The sequence below is a fragment of the Phyllostomus discolor genome, chromosome 15 (genome assembly GCF_004126475.2).
Source record: "Phyllostomus discolor isolate MPI-MPIP mPhyDis1 chromosome 15, mPhyDis1.pri.v3, whole genome shotgun sequence".
NCBI lineage: Eukaryota > Metazoa > Chordata > Mammalia > Chiroptera > Phyllostomidae > Phyllostomus > Phyllostomus discolor.
The window spans coordinates 9,800,851-9,819,915 of record NC_040917.2 but is presented as its reverse complement, the minus strand read 5'-3'; the positions used below and the strand labels follow the sequence as shown (position 1 = coordinate 9,819,915).

The following is a 19,065-nucleotide window of genomic DNA, read 5'->3' as shown; positions in this document are numbered from 1 at the left end:
TGGAGAAGGACTGAATTGACAAAACCACGCTTCATTTCTAATACCCGTGTCCTGCCGAGTCTGTGGGCAGGGGCGACACTAGGAAAAGAAGGGGGAGATGAACTCCAATTTTGGCCTTAACAATAGGAAGAAATGTGCTGAAATTCGGTAAATACCTAATCGTCTGTTGACATTTTAAAGGGGAATGGGGTTAGTATTTTCCAAAACTCTAGCTGAGGGCAACTCTCATCCCTCCTATAGCAAGCTTTTCTAAGCTCAGTCTATGAAATTCACACACACAGCAAAGGCAGCGAGTAAAACAGCTACGGGAGGTTTGTGAGTACGGCGGCAGGTCCCGAGAACATGGGACCAGGCATCTGCTCTCTGCCCCCCACCCCAGGGGCTTCAGCTGTCTCTCCTGGTCACTGTGGGGCTGTTTGACCCCATTCCGGTCTTGTCGAATTCTCATCGGCCTCAGGAGCAGGCAGAGAGCCGTCCCCACACATGCACGCCTTGGGACACACCAGCCCCGTGCTCTTGCCGGGTAAGCGGGTACTGCCTGCCATACATACCCTGCCATACATACCCTTAGCCTTTCGAGAACTCAGGCTAAGAAAGGTCAGCCCAGGTGGAGGGTTTGCCCGGCAGCTCCTGCGCCTGAGTCTTGGGAACTCACAGGGTCCTTCTGCTCGTCGGCCAGTGTGCTCGCAGCTCCCGTCTCTGGCCCGGCGCCTCCACTCCTCATACCTGTACATCCCGGTCTTGCTTAGTCTACACCCCCTACACTAAGGTAGGCATCATGTTGCCTACCAACTTAAACACGGATTTGTGACTTTGTTTTCATGTGGGGCTCGTTAAGCTTCTGAACTATCCCAAGGTAAATGTAGTTCCTATTCGCGCCAGTTTTGGAAACAAGGAAACCAAGGCTCAGGGAGTTAGACAAGTCCCAGGTCCCCCGCCGCAGCAGGGAAGGCTTGGTCACGAGTGGTCAGGGCGGAGCGAGGACTGCTTTCTCCCTCCCTTTGCTCTCCCCCAGCACTGGGTAGTTGTGGAGACCTGAGGCCCCTGGGGGATCTTTCCCAGAGAAGGGCGGAAGGACCCCTGGAGTGCAGTCAGGACCCCTCTGCGGCTCAGGCAGAACAGAGAAGGGCTGGCTGGCGGGGGAGCAGGAGGCCAAACACTGTACTGAGCCTCCTCACCAGCCACACGGCTGCAATGTCAGGCCAACCTCACGGTCAGTGACGGTCAGTGACGGTCAGTGGAGAGGGCTTCGGTTTTCTGTGCTGGACTTCTCACTCTGGGCCTTGCTCTGCCCAGCCATCTCTAAGGGCCTGACCACTCCTTTGGAGCTGTCCTCCCTCCCCCCCCCAACCCCCACAGTACACCCAGTGTTATAAACTGGTTAAAAGTGTGCACTGTGGAGTAAAGCGTATCTGGGTGCACCACCCTCCAACTGGCTCTGTGACCTCGGACAGGCTGCTTCCAGAAAGACTCAGCATTCTCAACTCGGGACACCGCCTACTCCCTCAGAGTGTTTTGGAGATTAAAACCAGGCAAGTACCTGAAGCATACAAAAGTGGTGCAACATCTTTCTTCTAAGTGTTTGGAGGAGCTGAGAGGTTAGCCAAACACATTAAAAATTATTAGATCTGCTCACTCCACGCACATCATCACAGACAACAGGAAGAGGGAACCTAACTTTAAATGTACTTGGTGTGCACAAAGATTTATTGCAGTATTATTCTAAATAGTAAAACAAAACAGAACCCAAACCATTAACCCAACTGTTTATTTTTTAAAGATTTTATTTATTTTTAGAGAGGGAATGCAGGGAGAAAGAGAGAGAAACATCAATGTGTGGTTGCTGGGGGCTGTGGCCTGCAACCCAGGTATGTGGCCTGACCGGGAACCGAACCTGCGACACTTTGGTTCGCAGCCCATGCTCAATCCACTGAGCTACACCAGCCAGGGCTAACCCAACTGTGTGAAGACTGAGAGAGGGAGGGAGCTGCTCAGTACTGCTACGGCCACGCAGGTGTCATGCAACCACGAACAACTGCGTCTTGAATATGGCCGTGCACTGTGGCACCAGGACCTGGACTCTCGTCATCACGTCTGGCTTCTGGCCTTCCCGTTTTCGGTGCAAGCCCTTCAGCGCCCCTGCAACCTGGCAGAAGAGTGAATATGCCAGCCCCCTGCCTGCCCATCTCTGGTCTTTATTTAAGGCCGGATAGAAACTGAGGGACAACCGTGGTCGAGAGCAAGAGGCTTGAGAACCACTCCTTTTCAGGTCGGTCGGCTGCCACATTAAGAAAATCTGTTAATGGTTTCTGGCATCACACATGCTTCACACCAGCTAGACAGACTGTGGGAAAGCTGGGATCCAAAGCTGTAAATCATTTCAGAAATACATGAAGCTGAATTCCTGTGCTAAAAGATTATAACACCAATAGTATACAGAAAGTCACACAGGCCCTGACAGGGTACTTCATTTGGTTAGAGCGTTGTCCCTATACACCAAGGTTGCGGGTTCGATTCCTGGTCAGGGTACATACAGGAAGCAACCAATGAATGCATAAATAGGTGGAACAACAAATTGATGTTTCTCTTAAAAAACAAAAACACCCAACCAATTTTTTTAAATTATGAAAACAAGACAGCCACATGAATGTTTTATTCAGTCCAATACTTTCATTACTACTCTTCTTTAGGCAGAGGAAACTCCTCCCGAGGAGTCAATCAGTCGCCCCGCTCAGAGAGTCAGGCCCGCTCTGGTCGCTTCGTCCGACGACACTGTACTTGTAAGTCAGCGAGATCCGACCTTTGTCCTACCAGGTGTGTCACACTGGCCCACGGCCAGACAGACATGGGAGACCACAGGCTCCCCTCAGGGCGCAGTGTCCCGAGTCACGCCATCTGTCTCGGGGACAATCCAGTGCAACCCCGGCAGTTCCAGTGCTCCGGGAACGGAGGCCGACGAGTCACAGGAGCACACGCGTGGCGAGAACCAGGATGGCAGCTCCAGAGCCCGGGGTGCAGGGAGATGACACGGAGCGGGTGTCGAGCACGGGAACAGCGAATGGTAAGTTTCAGATGCAAAACAGGAGAGCAAATTTAATGTAACTAAAGACCAAAACTGTAGTCACATGGCTGTTTCACAGTAGCTTCCAAATAAAGCACAAAAACCTCAGCAAAACATGTTAGAAAACTGTACAAACTGCTACATGTTTAAGGCCTAACATTTTTATAACAGTGTATACAAATTTCCAGCAACAATGACCATTTCGAGAAAAAGTCACCCTTGTCCCTGGACATAATATTCATAATTTGCTTTCAAAACAAATTCGAAGTAAGGGTTGGACTTCAAGCTTCCCAGCTGCTCTGCTTGTAGCAGGTCCTTCACCTCGGGCAGGTAGTCGCTGAGCTGGATGCCTGGAGACACAAACGCAGACAGTCATGTTTTGCTGTCACGAAACTCAAAGGAATCAGCATGATTGACGATGAAGACACCTGTGCTTCTACTTAAACGCAATGCCACTCTGCTGCAGGGACAGGCTGTCTGAAGCTCCTCCCACCTGTCAAACACAGTGCAAGTCTAACTGCAGGGCGCTCTCAGAGGAGGCTGCTTGAGGGACTTCCCCCTAGTGGTCAAAAAGCCACTCCGTTTAAAGTCTTTAACAAGCCCTGAAACCTTCCTTTCCCCCCACAGCTCAAGTCACTCCTCGAATGTGGAAGTTTTTCCTTTTTTTAAACCAGTAATCACGTGAAAACAAGTACCTCAAACAATCACATACTGTCCTGTTTGGGAAGTAATTTAGCAGAAACACTTGCACCAAAGCTGGCTGTGCATTCAAGCAGGTGGGAGGGCCGTGTCCCCGCCGGCCCTCCACAGAGTGGGGGCCCACGAGCACTCACTGAGCGGACTGCTTACAGTGAGATCTGGGGGTTCAAGAGAATACCTACGATTTTTCTCATGTGATACAAAAACTGCACAAGAAGTTTTAAATTAGTGAGACAATGTTTTATAATTTGTTGCACCACCATGAAGTTCTCAAAAACGTCTCTTTAGTACCCTCCAAGTGCCCAGCACCAGTTGTGTGCCTGCTATACAAAGACACGGACTGACACATGCTATGAGGCTAAATATCCGTTTTTCATAAATAAAAATCCAAGTTATTTACAGACATTACCAATGACACTTTCAGTAAAGCTGTTTCCTCCATGACACAGCATTACACCTGTAAACACATCACATTACTTTTTAAAAGATCAATTCTCTAAAAAATCAACACGTGATCTGACTTCTGTTTGTACAGTGCGGGCCTGCTGTTCAGCCCTCGGATTCGGTGGCTCACTTCCTTCCTTCAGAGCTGGGTCAAAACCAGGGCGCCGGCCCAGGCTGGGCCGTGGAGCTGGAGCAGGAGGTGGCCCGGGCGCTGGCACACTCAGAGCCAGCGCCACCCAGAGGGGATGGCACTCGCCAGCTCCCGCTGACGCCTGCCAGGGGAGTGTTCCAGGCTGGCGCGGGCCGATCTTCTGGTGTTTGAGAGAAGTCAGAAAACAAGACTTTTTGTAAGACTTCTCAACTATTACATGCCGGTAACTCATTTGAAGACATTTTGAACTCCATGTGACAGTCTGTGCCTCTTGTTCTGTACGTATGACGTACTCCTTCAATAACACACGAAAACAGCCCGACAGGCTTCACGTGGACGATTTAAACGCGCCTGCAGGATGAACGCATTCCACGGGCGACAGTACCTGTCGGACTGACAAGGCCTGTGAAATACAACGTGGGGAAACCTGTATCTCTCTACCTTCAGAACCTGTCTTTTAAAAACATTTACCATTATACAGGAAAGACATGTTATTAAAAGGGTTTCAAAAAGAAATGTCCTTAGCTTAAAATAAATATATATCCCCTTTACACACACACACATTTATAAAATAGTTTCTATTCATTTTTGTGCTTTGCTAAACAAGGACAAAATTGAGTAACTTTTGTAAAAGTATAACTTTCCATTCCCGATTCTTTCCCATCTGTGATTTATAATCTAAGAAGAGCAAGAGCTACAAATCACCTTTAAACAGCACTAATTACTTAGTAAGCCACACTGCAGTTCTGTGGAACTTTTACGAGAACTAACTTCACAAGAAGCATCTGGGTCCAAGTGCTTTCTCACCGTCCCTCAGGCGCAGCTGGGGCACCAGCCGCCAGCGCCGGGAACACACCCACATCCAGTCGTTTCTTCAGATTCCAAACAAAGGAAACGGAGGTCTCACAGACAGATACACTGTAGTTCCTTCTGAATTTCACACATTTTCAGGCAAAAGATATTTTCCTTCGTCATACCCCTTCCTTCCTTATTTCATTTTTAATTTTACTTTCTGACAACGAAAAGGCTTACTTAACCTTGGGTTACTGCTCACCTTCGAAAATGAAAGCCCTCAAGAAATCGAGTCAGTGTGAGCTGATTGATTTCAGTTTTTCATAAATAAAAATCCAGGTCAATTCTGAGCAACTTCCAAGTAACCTCGTTGCATAACTGCATTTCCCTTTAATCAGTTACAAAACAGGACTTAAAGTCTGAAAAGTACGCGGACAGATCAAGGCAGGCAGGCAGGCTCTAAAGCGGAAGTTTCTGGGGTGCACACACTGGATTTGCCCCTCTCTAACCTCAGACACCGGCTGGCGTGGTCAGTCCCACGGGGCTTCTCGGGGGCCCCTGCATGTCACGTGGCTGCGCCAGTGACTCTGGAAGGAGGACTGAGAACGGCACCTGCTATGGGGTTGGGCTGGGAATCTGCGGAACAATTCTCCGTGTTCAAAGAACAACGTTCGGGGAACGGCCGCTACGCCCCAGGCACGGGGCTGGGCGGTTTCATGTGGATCAGACAATGGGTCCTGTGGACATGCACACAGAGAATCTTCCAGTGTGTGGAAATGTCAGCAGGACAAATCCAATGCACATCCAATGAGAAGGACTGCTGAATTTGCAATAACTTTTTCACTGCGTCTTTTTTCCAATTAATATTAAAGAGTGCTCTTAATTTGAAAAAACTGATACACACTAGGTTGGCCTACTTTGCACACTGGCTGGATTTAGCATCATATATTTTGAGCTAGTCAATTCTGTGATAAATATGAGCCACACCTGCTTCTATGCATAAAACACCAAAACCTTTCACCTCTGGTCTAACACTGTCCAACTGTTAAGCTCTTAATAATACGGAAAAAGGTGAAGATATCCTCTAACTCCTCTTCTCCCCGAGAACAAGCGTTTTATCTGTAAAAGCATCCTCACCCACCTGCATCTTGAACAGCAGATGGAGTTGTGCTCACTGCTTGAGGCACAAAAGAAATGCAAAACATACTCCCTTCTTGTTTCTTTTTATTTTCTTCCGAAAGTGAGTTTTAGAGTATCAATGTGCAGAATGGATTTGCAAAAAGACATTTTGTGATTGGTTCTTAAGTGTAACATGGTCAGTTTAGGAGATATACCTAAAAAGTTTGTCTCATTTCGAGTTTTCGATCTCCCCGAGCGCACACTGAAAACGAGAGGACACCGCCGCTGCCAGCGTACAGGCTGCCAGTGCCATGGCCCTCGCGTGAGCCCCTCCCTCGCCCGTCAGCACCAGCACGGGCACCAGCGCAGTGCGGGGCAGGCTTGCAGGACCCAGGAGCATGGAGGCCCCGCCTGATACGGGCTGCCCCAGTTGGAGAGGAAGCAAACAAAGTCCTTCCTTAACTTCGAACAAATCTCTCTAATTCTAAATATGATACCATTGAATCTTAAATCTCCCTAACACTCGACACCGTGGCAAATCCCTGTTATTCTAAAATTTCTAAAACTGGAGAGTAATGTAATTTCCAATGTTAACAAATCACTTACCATCTTTTAAAAGTTTCTGTAAGATTTTCACAAATATACTGTCTTTGGACACTTCAATCGGATCATCTTTACCGTCGGAACTGGACCAGCTAGGAAACACAATCAGCAGGAGGGAGAAATGAAACCACAGATGTATCTGAAACAGAGGATGGCCGGTTGCTGTTGCCTTTTATTGGGATGGGGCACAGGCCTGGCGAACCGTGAGCTCTGTGTTTGTGATGCTGTTTCATTTAAACAAGGGAGCTTTCAGCCTCACCACACTTAGTGTTTACATCGGATGGAAGATGTTACTCGTAGGCAGCCATTCACCAAGTATAGCCATCATGTATTTGATGCCAAAACCAAGCAGTGAGGTATCTTTCCCAACAAATTTCTACACAAGGGTAATAAACCAAGTAAGGACCCCAAGGGCGATCTTTCAGCGCACAGGTAATAGTGACAATACGTTAGGACGTATTGTTTTTTATGAAAGTAAAATCAGGTCACCAGTGTCTGGTGTGTACGTTTGCTCTATCTAGTTGAGTTTTCTACTACGGAAATTCAAACCAGGACCACTGCTTTGTAGCAGTCGATGGGTACACTATTCCATCCGACAAACCAAGAGCCAGGAATTCCAGTCGAGTGACAGCATATCTAGTTACGATCAGGAAGGAGACTCGAGCAGGCAGAGCCGGATGCTTCAGAGGGTGACCTCCAAAACCAAATTTAACAACAATTTTAACTATCTGGGAGTGGTCAGATTTGAAATGCTTTAGTAAAAATAGTTCGGCTGCACTTTCTTGACACCAGGGGAGAAAGGGAAACTGGGCGCAGGGAAGGCTGTCAGCCCCCAGGTCGCACTCTCTTTACAGTTCTCTTCCCGGAAACCGCCCACACCCACAACCAATCATTCTGTCTCTCTCGGCCACCACCTAACACCACTCACTATTCCCTCGGACATGGCGCCTCCTCCAGGGGAAGGAGGTCAACAGGAAACAGAGGCCCCTGAGGCCTAGAAGAGGGCTTGATCCTCAAATTTAGTAATTGTCTATGAAAAAAAAAAAAAAGCAGCCTCAAGCCTTGTTTGGTAGAAGTGACCATACTCCTGTGAAAATAAAAACATATATTTTTCCATGCAATCAAAATTTTAAAATAAGAAATGAAGTCCTTAAGCAAATTCCTTACTTACTGAATGAAAAATTTAAGATTAAATAAAACCACTAAATTTTTCATTATGTATTAGTATATATTATTACGCAATTAGGTGACAAAATTAGTTGATGTATGACCTAATAAGGAGTACTTTTCCAAAACCGTATCTTAGGTTCATGCTATGAGAACTTACTTATCTCTCTGAAGAGCTTTGCAAAGGATTTCCAGTTTCAGATCATTTATATTTACATCTTCCTCCTTCACAGCAAAACAAAACACATCCTCATTAAGTCCTCTTTTAAAAAATACATGTTTACATTTGAATTATGTCAACTCCTAATTCTTCATAATTACTGCCCTAATTCACAATTTTAAAAAATTCCCTTTCTTCAAAATATTAACACTAGAAAGAAGAGTAAGGTAATTAATAATTTGTGAGTTAGTTTCTGATTATCCTTTGATAATTGAATTTTATCAGAAACCTTGAGAGGGTTAATTTAAGATATTAAACAAGGGAATGTAAAAGCCAAAACATTGACTTATTTTCTTGTTAAAAAACTCGTATTTCTCTCTTTTTTATAATTAGGTTTATTGGGAGTAACACTGGTTAAAGAGATTACACAGGCTTCGATCCCGATATATCACCCGGACACTGCACTGGGAGGCGCCCCCCCGCCCCCGCCCCAAGTCAGATCTCCCATCACCGTGGTTCGGGAGCCACCTCCCCTCCGGCGACCCCCACACTGCTGTCTGGGTCTGGGAGTTTCTGTTCGTCTGTCTTCTTTGTTCCTATGCTGCTTTCCATTTTACAGCCCACGTATGAGTGACATCATATGGTTCTTGGCCTTTCCTGTCTGACTTACTTTGCTTAGCATGATCGTCTCAAGATCCATCCATGTTGTTCCAAATGTGTGCGTTTAAAATCGACCAAACGACTTTCAACTGCAAGACCGACTACTTATCCTACAGAATTTTCATTATAACCCTTTTCCCCCAAAGGCTGAGGAACAGCTTTCCTTAGGGTGAATACTATCCAGAATAAATTGATAAAGCAACACAAATTGAGGAACTAACAATGACTTAATAAATGAAAGAAAAAAATATTTCAGGACTTTGAAAAGCAGCATTTTTTATCTGTGCACAGAAAAAGACATCTGGGAACGTGAGAATTATCAGGAAGAGAAATCTCCTGACAGCTTTCCTGTACTCAATCCGAGAGTCAGGGGTAGCGAGAGCAGGCAGTTTTTTTCACTACTGGCTAAAAGAGGTATGTTTTTCTTATTTTATGTATTCACTTTTTTTGTGTGTGTGTGGGGTGGTATATTTTTTGAGAGAGAGGGAGGGAGGGAGAAAGAAAGGGAGAGAAACATCCATCTGTGAGAAATACATTGATCAGCTGCCTCTCACATGCCCCCAACTGGGCACCTGGCCAGCAACCCAGGCGTGTACCCTGGCTGGGAATTGAACCAGTGACCTTTTGGTTCACTGGCTGGCACTCAATCCACTGAGCCATACCAGCCAGGGCTATGTATTCAGTTCTACAGAAAACCCTACATACATCTGATACCAGTCTGTGATCATCTCAAATGAATTTACTTACCTCATCAATATACTCCAGCAAGTCCAAAGCTTTCTTAAAATCATATTCATTAGCTCTTCTGTTCTCTTCACAGATGTACAGCTACAACAAGTTAAAGTAAAGGGTGAGGACCAGTTTAAGTAAAGACATAGGGAGACTAGAGAAATTTAGGGAGAAAAATCATTGTCTATGAAATTATCAGTATTTTTATAGTAAAGAACAATGTCAATTTGCAAATTACACTCCACCTACCTCTCAGTAATCTTTTAAAACATGCATATGTTCGATCAATAATCAATCTGAATAACCTAGTGTATATACACATACACACCCATGTATACACATACATGCTTTTAAAATGTCAGTAAATTTGTATTATCAGGTTCAGGGTAGTATACACATTTCAGCCTCCTTTAAAGCACACTCCTTGCAACTCACTGCTGTCCTTGCACTTTTAGAGCAATGCCTTTGAAATGTTGCCCTTTCACACAGTTGTTACAATCAAGATCTGTGATACAGCATGCGGCTGGTCTAAGGTTTACTTAAAAGGTAAGAAAACACACAGCAGTGTGTTACCGACAGTTGTCCCTGTGGTTAGATCACAGCGGATTACATAGTCACTTCTGTATTTTACAAATTTCCTGCCATTTATAATCAGAAAAATACTTGCCTTATTAAAAATATTACCAAACTTTCCTATCTTTTCATAACAAATTTCATTTAAAAATATTGTATGTAATCCTTCAACAGCAAATATTTGAACCATTTCAGGAAAAAAGCTATTTACTTTTCATTTTCGTACAACACCTGAAAAACAGTACTTTATTTCCCTGCTTCTGAACATCCTTTCCTCCCCAGTGTTCACATCTCTGAACTGGGAACGTGGTACTAAAGTCGATGGTGTGTCAGAGCAAGACAGCACTACTTTCTCCTTCTTACTGACACATAAAACAAAGGTGAGTTACACGAACAGCAGCATCTTGGATTTCTGAAATATGCTGCATCAGGAGAGGCTGCTGTGAGCTCCACTGTAAGAAATGTTACTAATAATAGCTAAAGTATACGTGCTCTTGAATTGTCTTCTTTCTTTTTAATACAACAAGAGCCACTTCAAGGTAATGCTATGACATCGTTCTTGCATTTGAAATGCCTTCTTGAAAGCAGTAAGAAGTAGAGTTGAAGCTACGAGTGTGAGTGTGCGCAACCACCAAACTCTTTTCTAGGCTGCGGCCTGCAATCTGGCGATGCCTTTAGGGATGAGTGGGTTGTGTTTCAGAGGAAAAGGGAGAGCACGGCAGTCACAGGCTACCAGAGCCCAGGCCCTGGAGGCACCCTTCTGACAGAAAGGCCTGCAGCAGCCCCCAGGACACACACCGGCCCCAGGCTGAGAGCGTAGCACACCACGAGCCCCTCCTGGCCAACTGGACAGGCTCCTTCAGGGGTAAGATTCACAGGCTCCCTGCTCCCCAGCAGCTCTGACAGCTTATTCCGGGGCAGTTACCAGGAGCAGGACAGATGACTCCTCTTAGAAACTACACTGCCTGGCCCAGGGGACCCAGAGGGTGTCTGAGAGTAAGAAATGGGGCAGGGATGTGGAAGGCACGTACATGGATGAGTTGTGGCGCGGTCAGGACAGGCATTGCGCTGAGACTGAGCTGCTTCTCCGCGAGCAGCTGCTCAGGCAGGGTCTCCTGGTGCAGCAGAAAGCGCTCCTGCTCGGCCATTTCTAGAATTCAAGATGACAGGGGGCGGGGGGAGAGTAGATTTCATTTTTGCTCTTCCTAAAGGTCTGAATGTAAAAAGAAAAAGGAGCATCTCTAAAGATAATGCCATCACTATTCAATGATCTTAAGACTTTCAATTCTGCCTGGCTGGCGTAGCTCAGAGGATTGAGCTTGGGCTGCGAACCAAAGTGTCGCAGGTTCGATTCCCAGTCAGGGCACATGCCTGGGTTGCAGGCCATGGCCCCCAGCAACCTCACATTGATGTTTCTCTCTCTCTCCCTCCCTTCCCTCTCTAAAAGTAAATAAATAAAATCTTAAAAGAGTTTCAATTCTGCTTATTTTCAATTCCTGATTATGCTGAAGCACATTCATGGTCTGCTCCAAGTCATGTGACTTATCGTAGAAGCCAGAATGGTGAGAAGTAACTTTAATAATAAAAGTTAAATGCTAATCTTATGATTTATTAAGACTTTTTTTTCAAGGAATATGCAATGTCTATCCTTTTTAACTCACTTTTACAGGTGAGGAAACTGAGGCTCAGAGGGTGAATCAGCTGCTCAAGGTCACAAAGCTAGGCAGTTGGAGGAAACACGTGAAACCAGATAGACTCAGTTTCTGTTTTGATTCCTCCGACGACACCCACTCTCCCGAGGAAAAAGAATGACAGCAGCGTAACCCGAGTCTGACGCCAGAGACCGAACGCTGCGGCTAAGCCTTGCTATAGAATCCCCGGTCTGCACGTACTTCGCTGCCGACCACACAGCTGAGGTTCCCCCACCAACTTTTATTTTGAAAAATTTCAGGCCTACAGAAACATGTCAAGAATACGGTGTGTGCTGTACACCCAGAATAGCCTGCTGTTGACCTTTTCCCATCTTTGCTCCTCTTTGCCCCCTTAAATCTAATGAAAGAGGGAGACACCAGGGCATTTCATTTCTCAAAACTGAAGCACATACCTCCTAAGAACTAGGACATTCGACCACAATATAGTAATCAGGCCTGAAGAATTTAATAATCAATTTGGTAATATCACCTGACAGTAAGTCAGTTCAAGTTTCCCCAGTCACCCCCAAAATGTCCGTCATAGTTTTGGTCACTTGGGGGCTGGTTCGGGAGCCAATCAAAAACCTCACACCGCACTGGGCTGCCATGGCTCTCGGGCTCCGCGGACCTAGGGCAGCCTCCGGTCGTCCTGCTGCCGTCTTTCCTGCTGCTGGCTGGGCTGACCACACTGCCTGATGGCCCCCAATCGATACAGCTATGCTTCTCTTGAGACTAGATTCAGGTGGGACATTTCCAGCAAGAACACACATGGGGTGGTGTTATGTACACACTCTGGTGGTGTTACGTACTGTGGAGCCACACCACCCTTACACACGCACAATGGGAGTTCACCTCACTGTGGGTGGTGATACCCATCAGATCTGTGCGATGAGACTCTGAAACATGAGAGTACCCTCTTCCCCCAGCCCCTCGACCCGGTAGTGCCAGCACCCTCTGATGACCAGTGATGCACCCTGGCTGCAGAATAGGGCCTTTCCAAGTCAACCATTCTCTGTACATTAATTAGTTAGCATTCTTTTTAGGTAAAGAAGTATTTCATGGGTCCCTCCCCTTTTGGGCATCACTGAGGACTTGTGGATTTTTTTAAAAACTGAAATTCCTTTACCGCCACTCTTTTTGGTATTCAAATTATCCCCAAACTTGGCCAGGCTTGTGGGAATTACTGTGTTTGAGATCTTGGGATTAACTGTGCTCTCTGGCCCAGTAAGACTCCCCGAGACCATTTCTTCAATCAGCCCTCATTTCCTTTTCCTGAGAAACGGCGGTTAGAAACCAAAATACGGGACTAGGTACCGTATGCTCTCCTGGGATGCCACGGCTTTGGGTCTTTTCAGTGGGCAGGGCCAATCATTTCTTAAAGGACCGTGATTCCATCTTATGGCTCTGATCCAAATGCAACAATACAGTATCCACCCCTCTATCCATCTTTGTATCTCCCTTCTCCCTGGTTCTCAAAACTAGTATATTCAACCTTTCCTCAATCTACAATATACATGAAACAGTTTCACAATTATGACATCAAAAGGTTGTGACCTCGAAACCAAGTACTTCAGAAGGACCACTACCTACAACCAACCCTGGAGTGAAGGTCAAGATTTCTTCGCCGTTCCTCTCAGAATGAGTCACTAAGGGTGTACTCAGAGTACTGAGTGCAAATCACTTAAATTCATCCTCTAGGAATTATTTAAAGTACAAATCACTTTTCTCTGAAGAGACAGTCCCAGTGTGTACCTGAGCCGCTATGTAAGGACAGTGAGTGGGAAGCGCTCCTCTTAAAGGGGGAGAGGGGCCCCCGTTCGGACGGGCCCCAGGAAGTGACAAGGAAACGCACTGTAAGAGTCCATGGGCAGCATGACCGATTTGTGTGTCTCGTTGTTGAAGTTCTCTTTTACCTTCGATTTTTTCTTGCAGTGTATCTTCTGAAAAATCTGATGCTAATGCAGCCAGTTTACTCAAGCCGAGAAGGGTTTTCTTCTTTGCAAAGTAGCGAGTTTCCGAGTTCGCCAAGCCCAGAAGTGTCGCATGGGCCTACAACAAACAACATACGAACACAGGGACAAGACCCCGGTTACTAATTCAAGTTGAAACAGACAGTAGGTGCAGCTCAGACCTCCTTACCCCTCGGCTACATCAGTGAAAGATCAAGTCAGTATCAGCAAACCGTAACACGGGTGAGTGCCGTACACGTGGAAAAGTAATTTCACAATACAGTATCAGCCACCCACACTAATTACTGGGAAGAGACACGTATAAAGCATTTGCTCTGCAACAATTAATCGTTCACCTCAACATCCTGTCAAGAACTTTAAAATGAACTTACGTACTGTTTTTACTCATGATTTGAGTATTTTTATTATAATACTCATCACAAAAAAGGTCAAGTGTTAGTTACATGTTAATCAGATCTTTGTACTTTATTTTACTGTCATAACAGTTGAATCACAATGGACTACATTTTTTAATTGAGATATCAGAGGTAATGGCAACACTATCATAAATCAAAAATATTCAAATTATGTGAGTGAATAAGAGATACACACTTAAAATAATTTACAAGTAGTATTTTAATTACCAAGAATTAAATTAAAGCTAACTAAAAAATTACCCAAATCTGCTCCATATCACTGAGTCCTTCTTACCTTTTCTAATTCTTGGCTGTTGATTTCATGTAACCAGCTGAGATGTTCATGAGCTTGCAAAAAGTCCGCCAACTGGCCGTGCTGAGCAATGGGCTGAGACAGTAATTTGCCTCTCTTCCCTTTCTCCAGATACCAACGGAAGAGAAAGTCTGAAAAATTCTACAAACACAGGCAAGAACCCAATACTACTTAGTAATATAGTTTTAAAAAATACATTTCTGATAATAAAATGCTAAATTTCTTCCAAAGGTCTCAGACTACAGAACAGAAATCTTGTTTTTTACCACTAATTTCCTATATTGTAGGATCCTCAAAAGTCGCCTAATTGAAGCACCTCATTTAACGAATGAGGACATTCAGATTCAGAAAGATCTTACTCAAAATCACGTAGAACCTAGACACATTCTGCCTCACATGCAGCTGTTTAAACTTAACTGAAATTTAAAATTTCAGTAGGTCAGTTGCACTAGACACATGCCAAGTGCTCGGTGGCCACATGTGACTGGAAGACTTCTGGACAGCACGTGCAAGCCACATCTCCATCACGACAGACAGCTCCGTGGGCAGTGCCGAGACTGCCACTCCAGGAATGCAAGATTTTCAGCGGTAGGCCTCTGTGCCAGCCCGATGAATCGGATTCTAGAGAGGCCCCGAGGGACCAGCCAGTTTCCCCTGCAGGGTGGTTGCTGGATGCCAGAGTGGCTGAAAGGAACAAGAAAATGTCCTGCAGACTCAGAGTAGCTGAGAGAGAGCCCCCTAGAGGGGGAATTCTGCAATGAACACATCAGTCCCATAGGCTTTTGAAACCAGAACTGAAATAATACAACAAAAGCTGCAACCCAGCCCCAGCCCACCTCTGTCGATGAAACTGAGTGGCCTCTCTGCTTATCCCAGCTGGAAAAAAGCATCGGTTTCCACCTTTATGGGGCTTTTATACACAATACCCAAAGTACAATACAGAAATCACAAGACGTAAGCAGAAAAACATGGCTACTAAGCGGGCAATAGAAGCAGACCTCAGGATGATCAGATCTGCAGTACGAGGGGGCTTTAAAGTAACTACTAAGGAAAATAAAATACACAATGCAAAATGGGTGGAAACTGTCAACAGGAAACTAGAATCCGTAAAAAGAATAAAAACGATGGGCACGATACCACTCAGTTTAGTGCCACTATGAAATACCAGCCAAGTCCTGTCCAACCATCAGGGACTAGCTGAATAAGACAAGTTGCATCCATTCCGTGAAATTCTACAACTATTTTAAAATGCTGTGAAAAAAAAATGTTGTTGTGGAATTACTTGATGTTATGGATAAATGTGATGTATTAAGTAAAATAAAGAGTTGATAAAACATGTTTGTTTATAATAATATAGAGTAAGAAACCTAGAATCTAAACCAAATGTTTAAAACAGTTCTCTCTGGATGCTGGAATTTAAGTGATTTTTAAAAAATCTTTTCTGTTTTTAGGAGTTTTCTGAATTTTATACAATTTCACTTTTGTAGTGAGGAAGAAAGATCAGTTTTTACATAAAAATCAAGAGACTGAATAAACTGGCTCTAAAGAGCAACTTACACTCACCCACACAGTGTGGGAATGGGAACTATGTTAAAAAACAGGAAGCACGATTTCAAACCGGGAAAAGCAGCAACCTCAGGGCTATGGGAATCTGGGCTCTCTAAACGTATCGTCCTGGGCTCTCACTGTTTTCTAGTCAGAATTTTACAACTCTACCAATACTCATATACCTAAGGAAAACTCTCAGTAATACTCACATATGAAGAACTACCAATTTACAAAGAAACATAGTATACAAATTAGTATCAAAGTTAACCACAAAAGAACGGTATCATCTTCCCCGTCTGTACCTGGTCTGCAAACTGGGTCATGTAGCGCTGCAGCCTGCTCTGGTTGTCGGTCAGCTCGCACATCTGCACCAAGATGTCAAAGTCACAGTACTTCTCCGCCAGCGAAGCCGCCCATGAGTACTGGCCCAGTGTGACTGTGGAAAAGGATACCAGGTGGGAAAAAAATCTTATTAGCAAAAACTTAAAATGTAATTTAAAAATACACTTACAATTTTATCTTTATTTGGATTACACTAAAAATAACCAATGGAAGAAAAACCTTTCCGGTTACTGGCATTTGGTTTCTGAATCCATGTAAAATCATTCAAGATGCAAATCCAGTCCGTTGCTTCCCCACTGCCTACCTCGGCTGCTGCTCCCTTCCCGCATGGACTAGCACAAGGCAGCCCTCCTAATCCTCATGAAAACAAGGTTAAATAAACACAGAAAGCCGTACATATTTGCTCTACGTTCTTGGCAGACTCAGATTAACGATATTACACCAAACACACTGCATTGATGACTTGACTCCTTCAACTGCTCTGCAAATTCAAAGACCCGCAGCCCGAGGTAAAGCCCCTTGCACTCACGGAGAGGAGACAAGAGCTCTGATCTCCTCTGTGCGTATTCAACTTCCAGGTTGCTGTATCTCTCCTGATCACTGGATCTGTCCAGGGACTTCAGCTGACAAGTGTAACCGTCCAGGAAGCAATCGATCAGCGAGACCAGCTGCTCCGTCAGGATGTTGCGGAGTTTGCTGTCTGCTTGGGGGTACACCATTTTCAGCACGATCTCATGCTGGCGTGTGATTGCTGTTCGGATGCCGGCAGGACCGCTCGTTGCTGTGAAACCACACGAAGTGATGCGGGAAGTAAGGGATGTAAAACGGAGAGGGGGATGACCAGTTGCCTAAAAACTCTACCCCTTCTCCACCACTGGAAACATAAACCAGCTCAGCTGACACCTCTCTGTCCTGCTCCAACCCCACCTTCTGCACGGACACTTCCTGAGCAGAGCCAGGTAAACGTGTGCCTTCCTCCTTCCTTCCTTCTCAACTGCTTCTGTGCTACTCCCCCCACTGTCCTGTATTAAGTCAACATAAAGTGTCGTCAACACGTCCAGGGCCGGGGCCTGCTTCTGTGAATAACTACATGCATTAAAACCTGGTAGATGTGTAGTAAGTGCTGGTTCGATACGTAAATCACGGAGCCCTATAAATGATCCCAAGGGAGGAGAGTGATTTTCACGAGAATTGTTCCTTTTGGAGATCGACTTAAAAAGTTATTTTTCATTTCACAACAAACCTGCACTAGGGGAATAGTACAGCTTCTAAAAATGATGGCTCATTAGCATATGTTTTGAATAACTGCTAACAAATCAGCGTTTCTGGGCTCAGTGTTAGCAACCTCACCTGTCCATGGAATATATTCAGGTTCTTTTCCTAGTGGTTCCTCCCTTCTATACACCGAGTTTCTGTTTTGTCGATAATGACTAGCAGCTTGCAGCATGTCCTGGAAAACAATGAAATGAGTTTTCATATGCAGAAAGTGCTGATCCCAGAATTTCTAAAGGTAATGCAAAGAACCATCAGTCTATTAACATGAAAAAATCCTCAATGTAGGTCTGCAGGACAACTTTTTGGCTCTTTCTGCATTTGAAATTTGTTTAACTCCCTCGTCCAACTTCAATTTTGGAAAATGGTAGTAACCAAAGTAAAAAAAAAAAAACCCACAAAAAACAAAAAAACAAAAAACCAACTCCATTATTATAAAGTGCATTAGCTAAAATTAAATGGGACATTTTATTCAATAATGTAAGTAGTGAGCTGAGTAATTAAACACAGACAATTAAACAGGTGCGTTAACATTAACACACTTACAGCGATATATACATGTGTTTGTGTACCCTCCTCGGAACAAAAGGCTTATTCTACCAAATACAACTCAGGATTATAGAAGCTTTTAACATGCACAAGGCAAATACTCGAAACAGCTGTTACCTGACTGACACAATGGCTTAATTTTTCTGACTTTTTGGAATGAACGAATGGCTGAAGTCTCATAAATTAGGAGTGATGCGGAGTAGGAGCATTGAAACCACTCTCTCCTTTACCCCGCTCTGGACCTGGACCTGGACCGGCGGAAATCGCTGCCTGCCGGTACCTTGAGAATCGTGTTCACGTTGATCACCACCTCCGCCCACTCCACCGACTCCAGAGACGTGTCCTTCAGCACCTGCTCCTCGTGCTCCAGCAGACACTCGCAGATGGTGTCCACCTGCGACACCTGAGGGAGGGAGACCAGTCAACCACACACAACAGCAATCACGGCGACAGCAGCAATTACAACGGCCTAGAATCTACTCAGTGGGCATGCCTCATTAAGTTGTATATACCCTCAATTCAAATGTCAGAAAAAAGAAGTTAGAGGTGAAAATAAATTTAAAAACCAAGAAAAGTTCGAATATCCTAACTTTTAAATTAGAGTTCCCAAATAATTTAGTCTTTCAATAAGATACCTCTGGACTGTTACCAGGTAGATCTTTTAATTTAAATACCAAATACAGCCGACCCTTCATACCTGCAGGTTTGGCCATCTGTAGAATCCAAAATATTTGGGGAAAAAAATGTTCCACTGTCACTGACGTGGACTGTGTATTTAGGCCCACCACGGCTGCAGCTGTGCTGAGCACGTACGGACTTTGTCTGTT

General features: G+C 44.9%; 1 protein-coding gene across 2 annotated transcripts in view; it reads right to left on the bottom strand.

Moving 5' to 3' along the window:
- Positions 1-3,138: 3,138 nt before the first annotated feature.
- The window catches only part of NUP133 (nucleoporin 133), a 40,065-nt gene continuing 24,138 nt past the window's right edge, over positions 3,139-19,065 (bottom strand). For both annotated transcript variants that reach the window (XM_028531150.2, XM_036016122.1), the window contains exons 16-26: positions 18,519-18,641; positions 17,768-17,867; positions 16,947-17,198; positions 16,378-16,511; positions 14,510-14,668; positions 13,763-13,898; positions 11,190-11,308; positions 9,604-9,684; positions 8,197-8,261; positions 6,873-6,961; positions 3,139-3,411 (exon numbers count right to left, since the gene is read on the bottom strand). In XM_028531150.2, the coding sequence (XP_028386951.1) occupies positions 3,275-3,411; positions 6,873-6,961; positions 8,197-8,261; positions 9,604-9,684; positions 11,190-11,308; positions 13,763-13,898; positions 14,510-14,668; positions 16,378-16,511; positions 16,947-17,198; positions 17,768-17,867; positions 18,519-18,641 (1,395 nt within the window). In that variant the 3' untranslated portion in view covers positions 3,139-3,274. The remainder of the gene's footprint in view (positions 3,412-6,872; positions 6,962-8,196; positions 8,262-9,603; positions 9,685-11,189; positions 11,309-13,762; positions 13,899-14,509; positions 14,669-16,377; positions 16,512-16,946; positions 17,199-17,767; positions 17,868-18,518; positions 18,642-19,065) is intronic.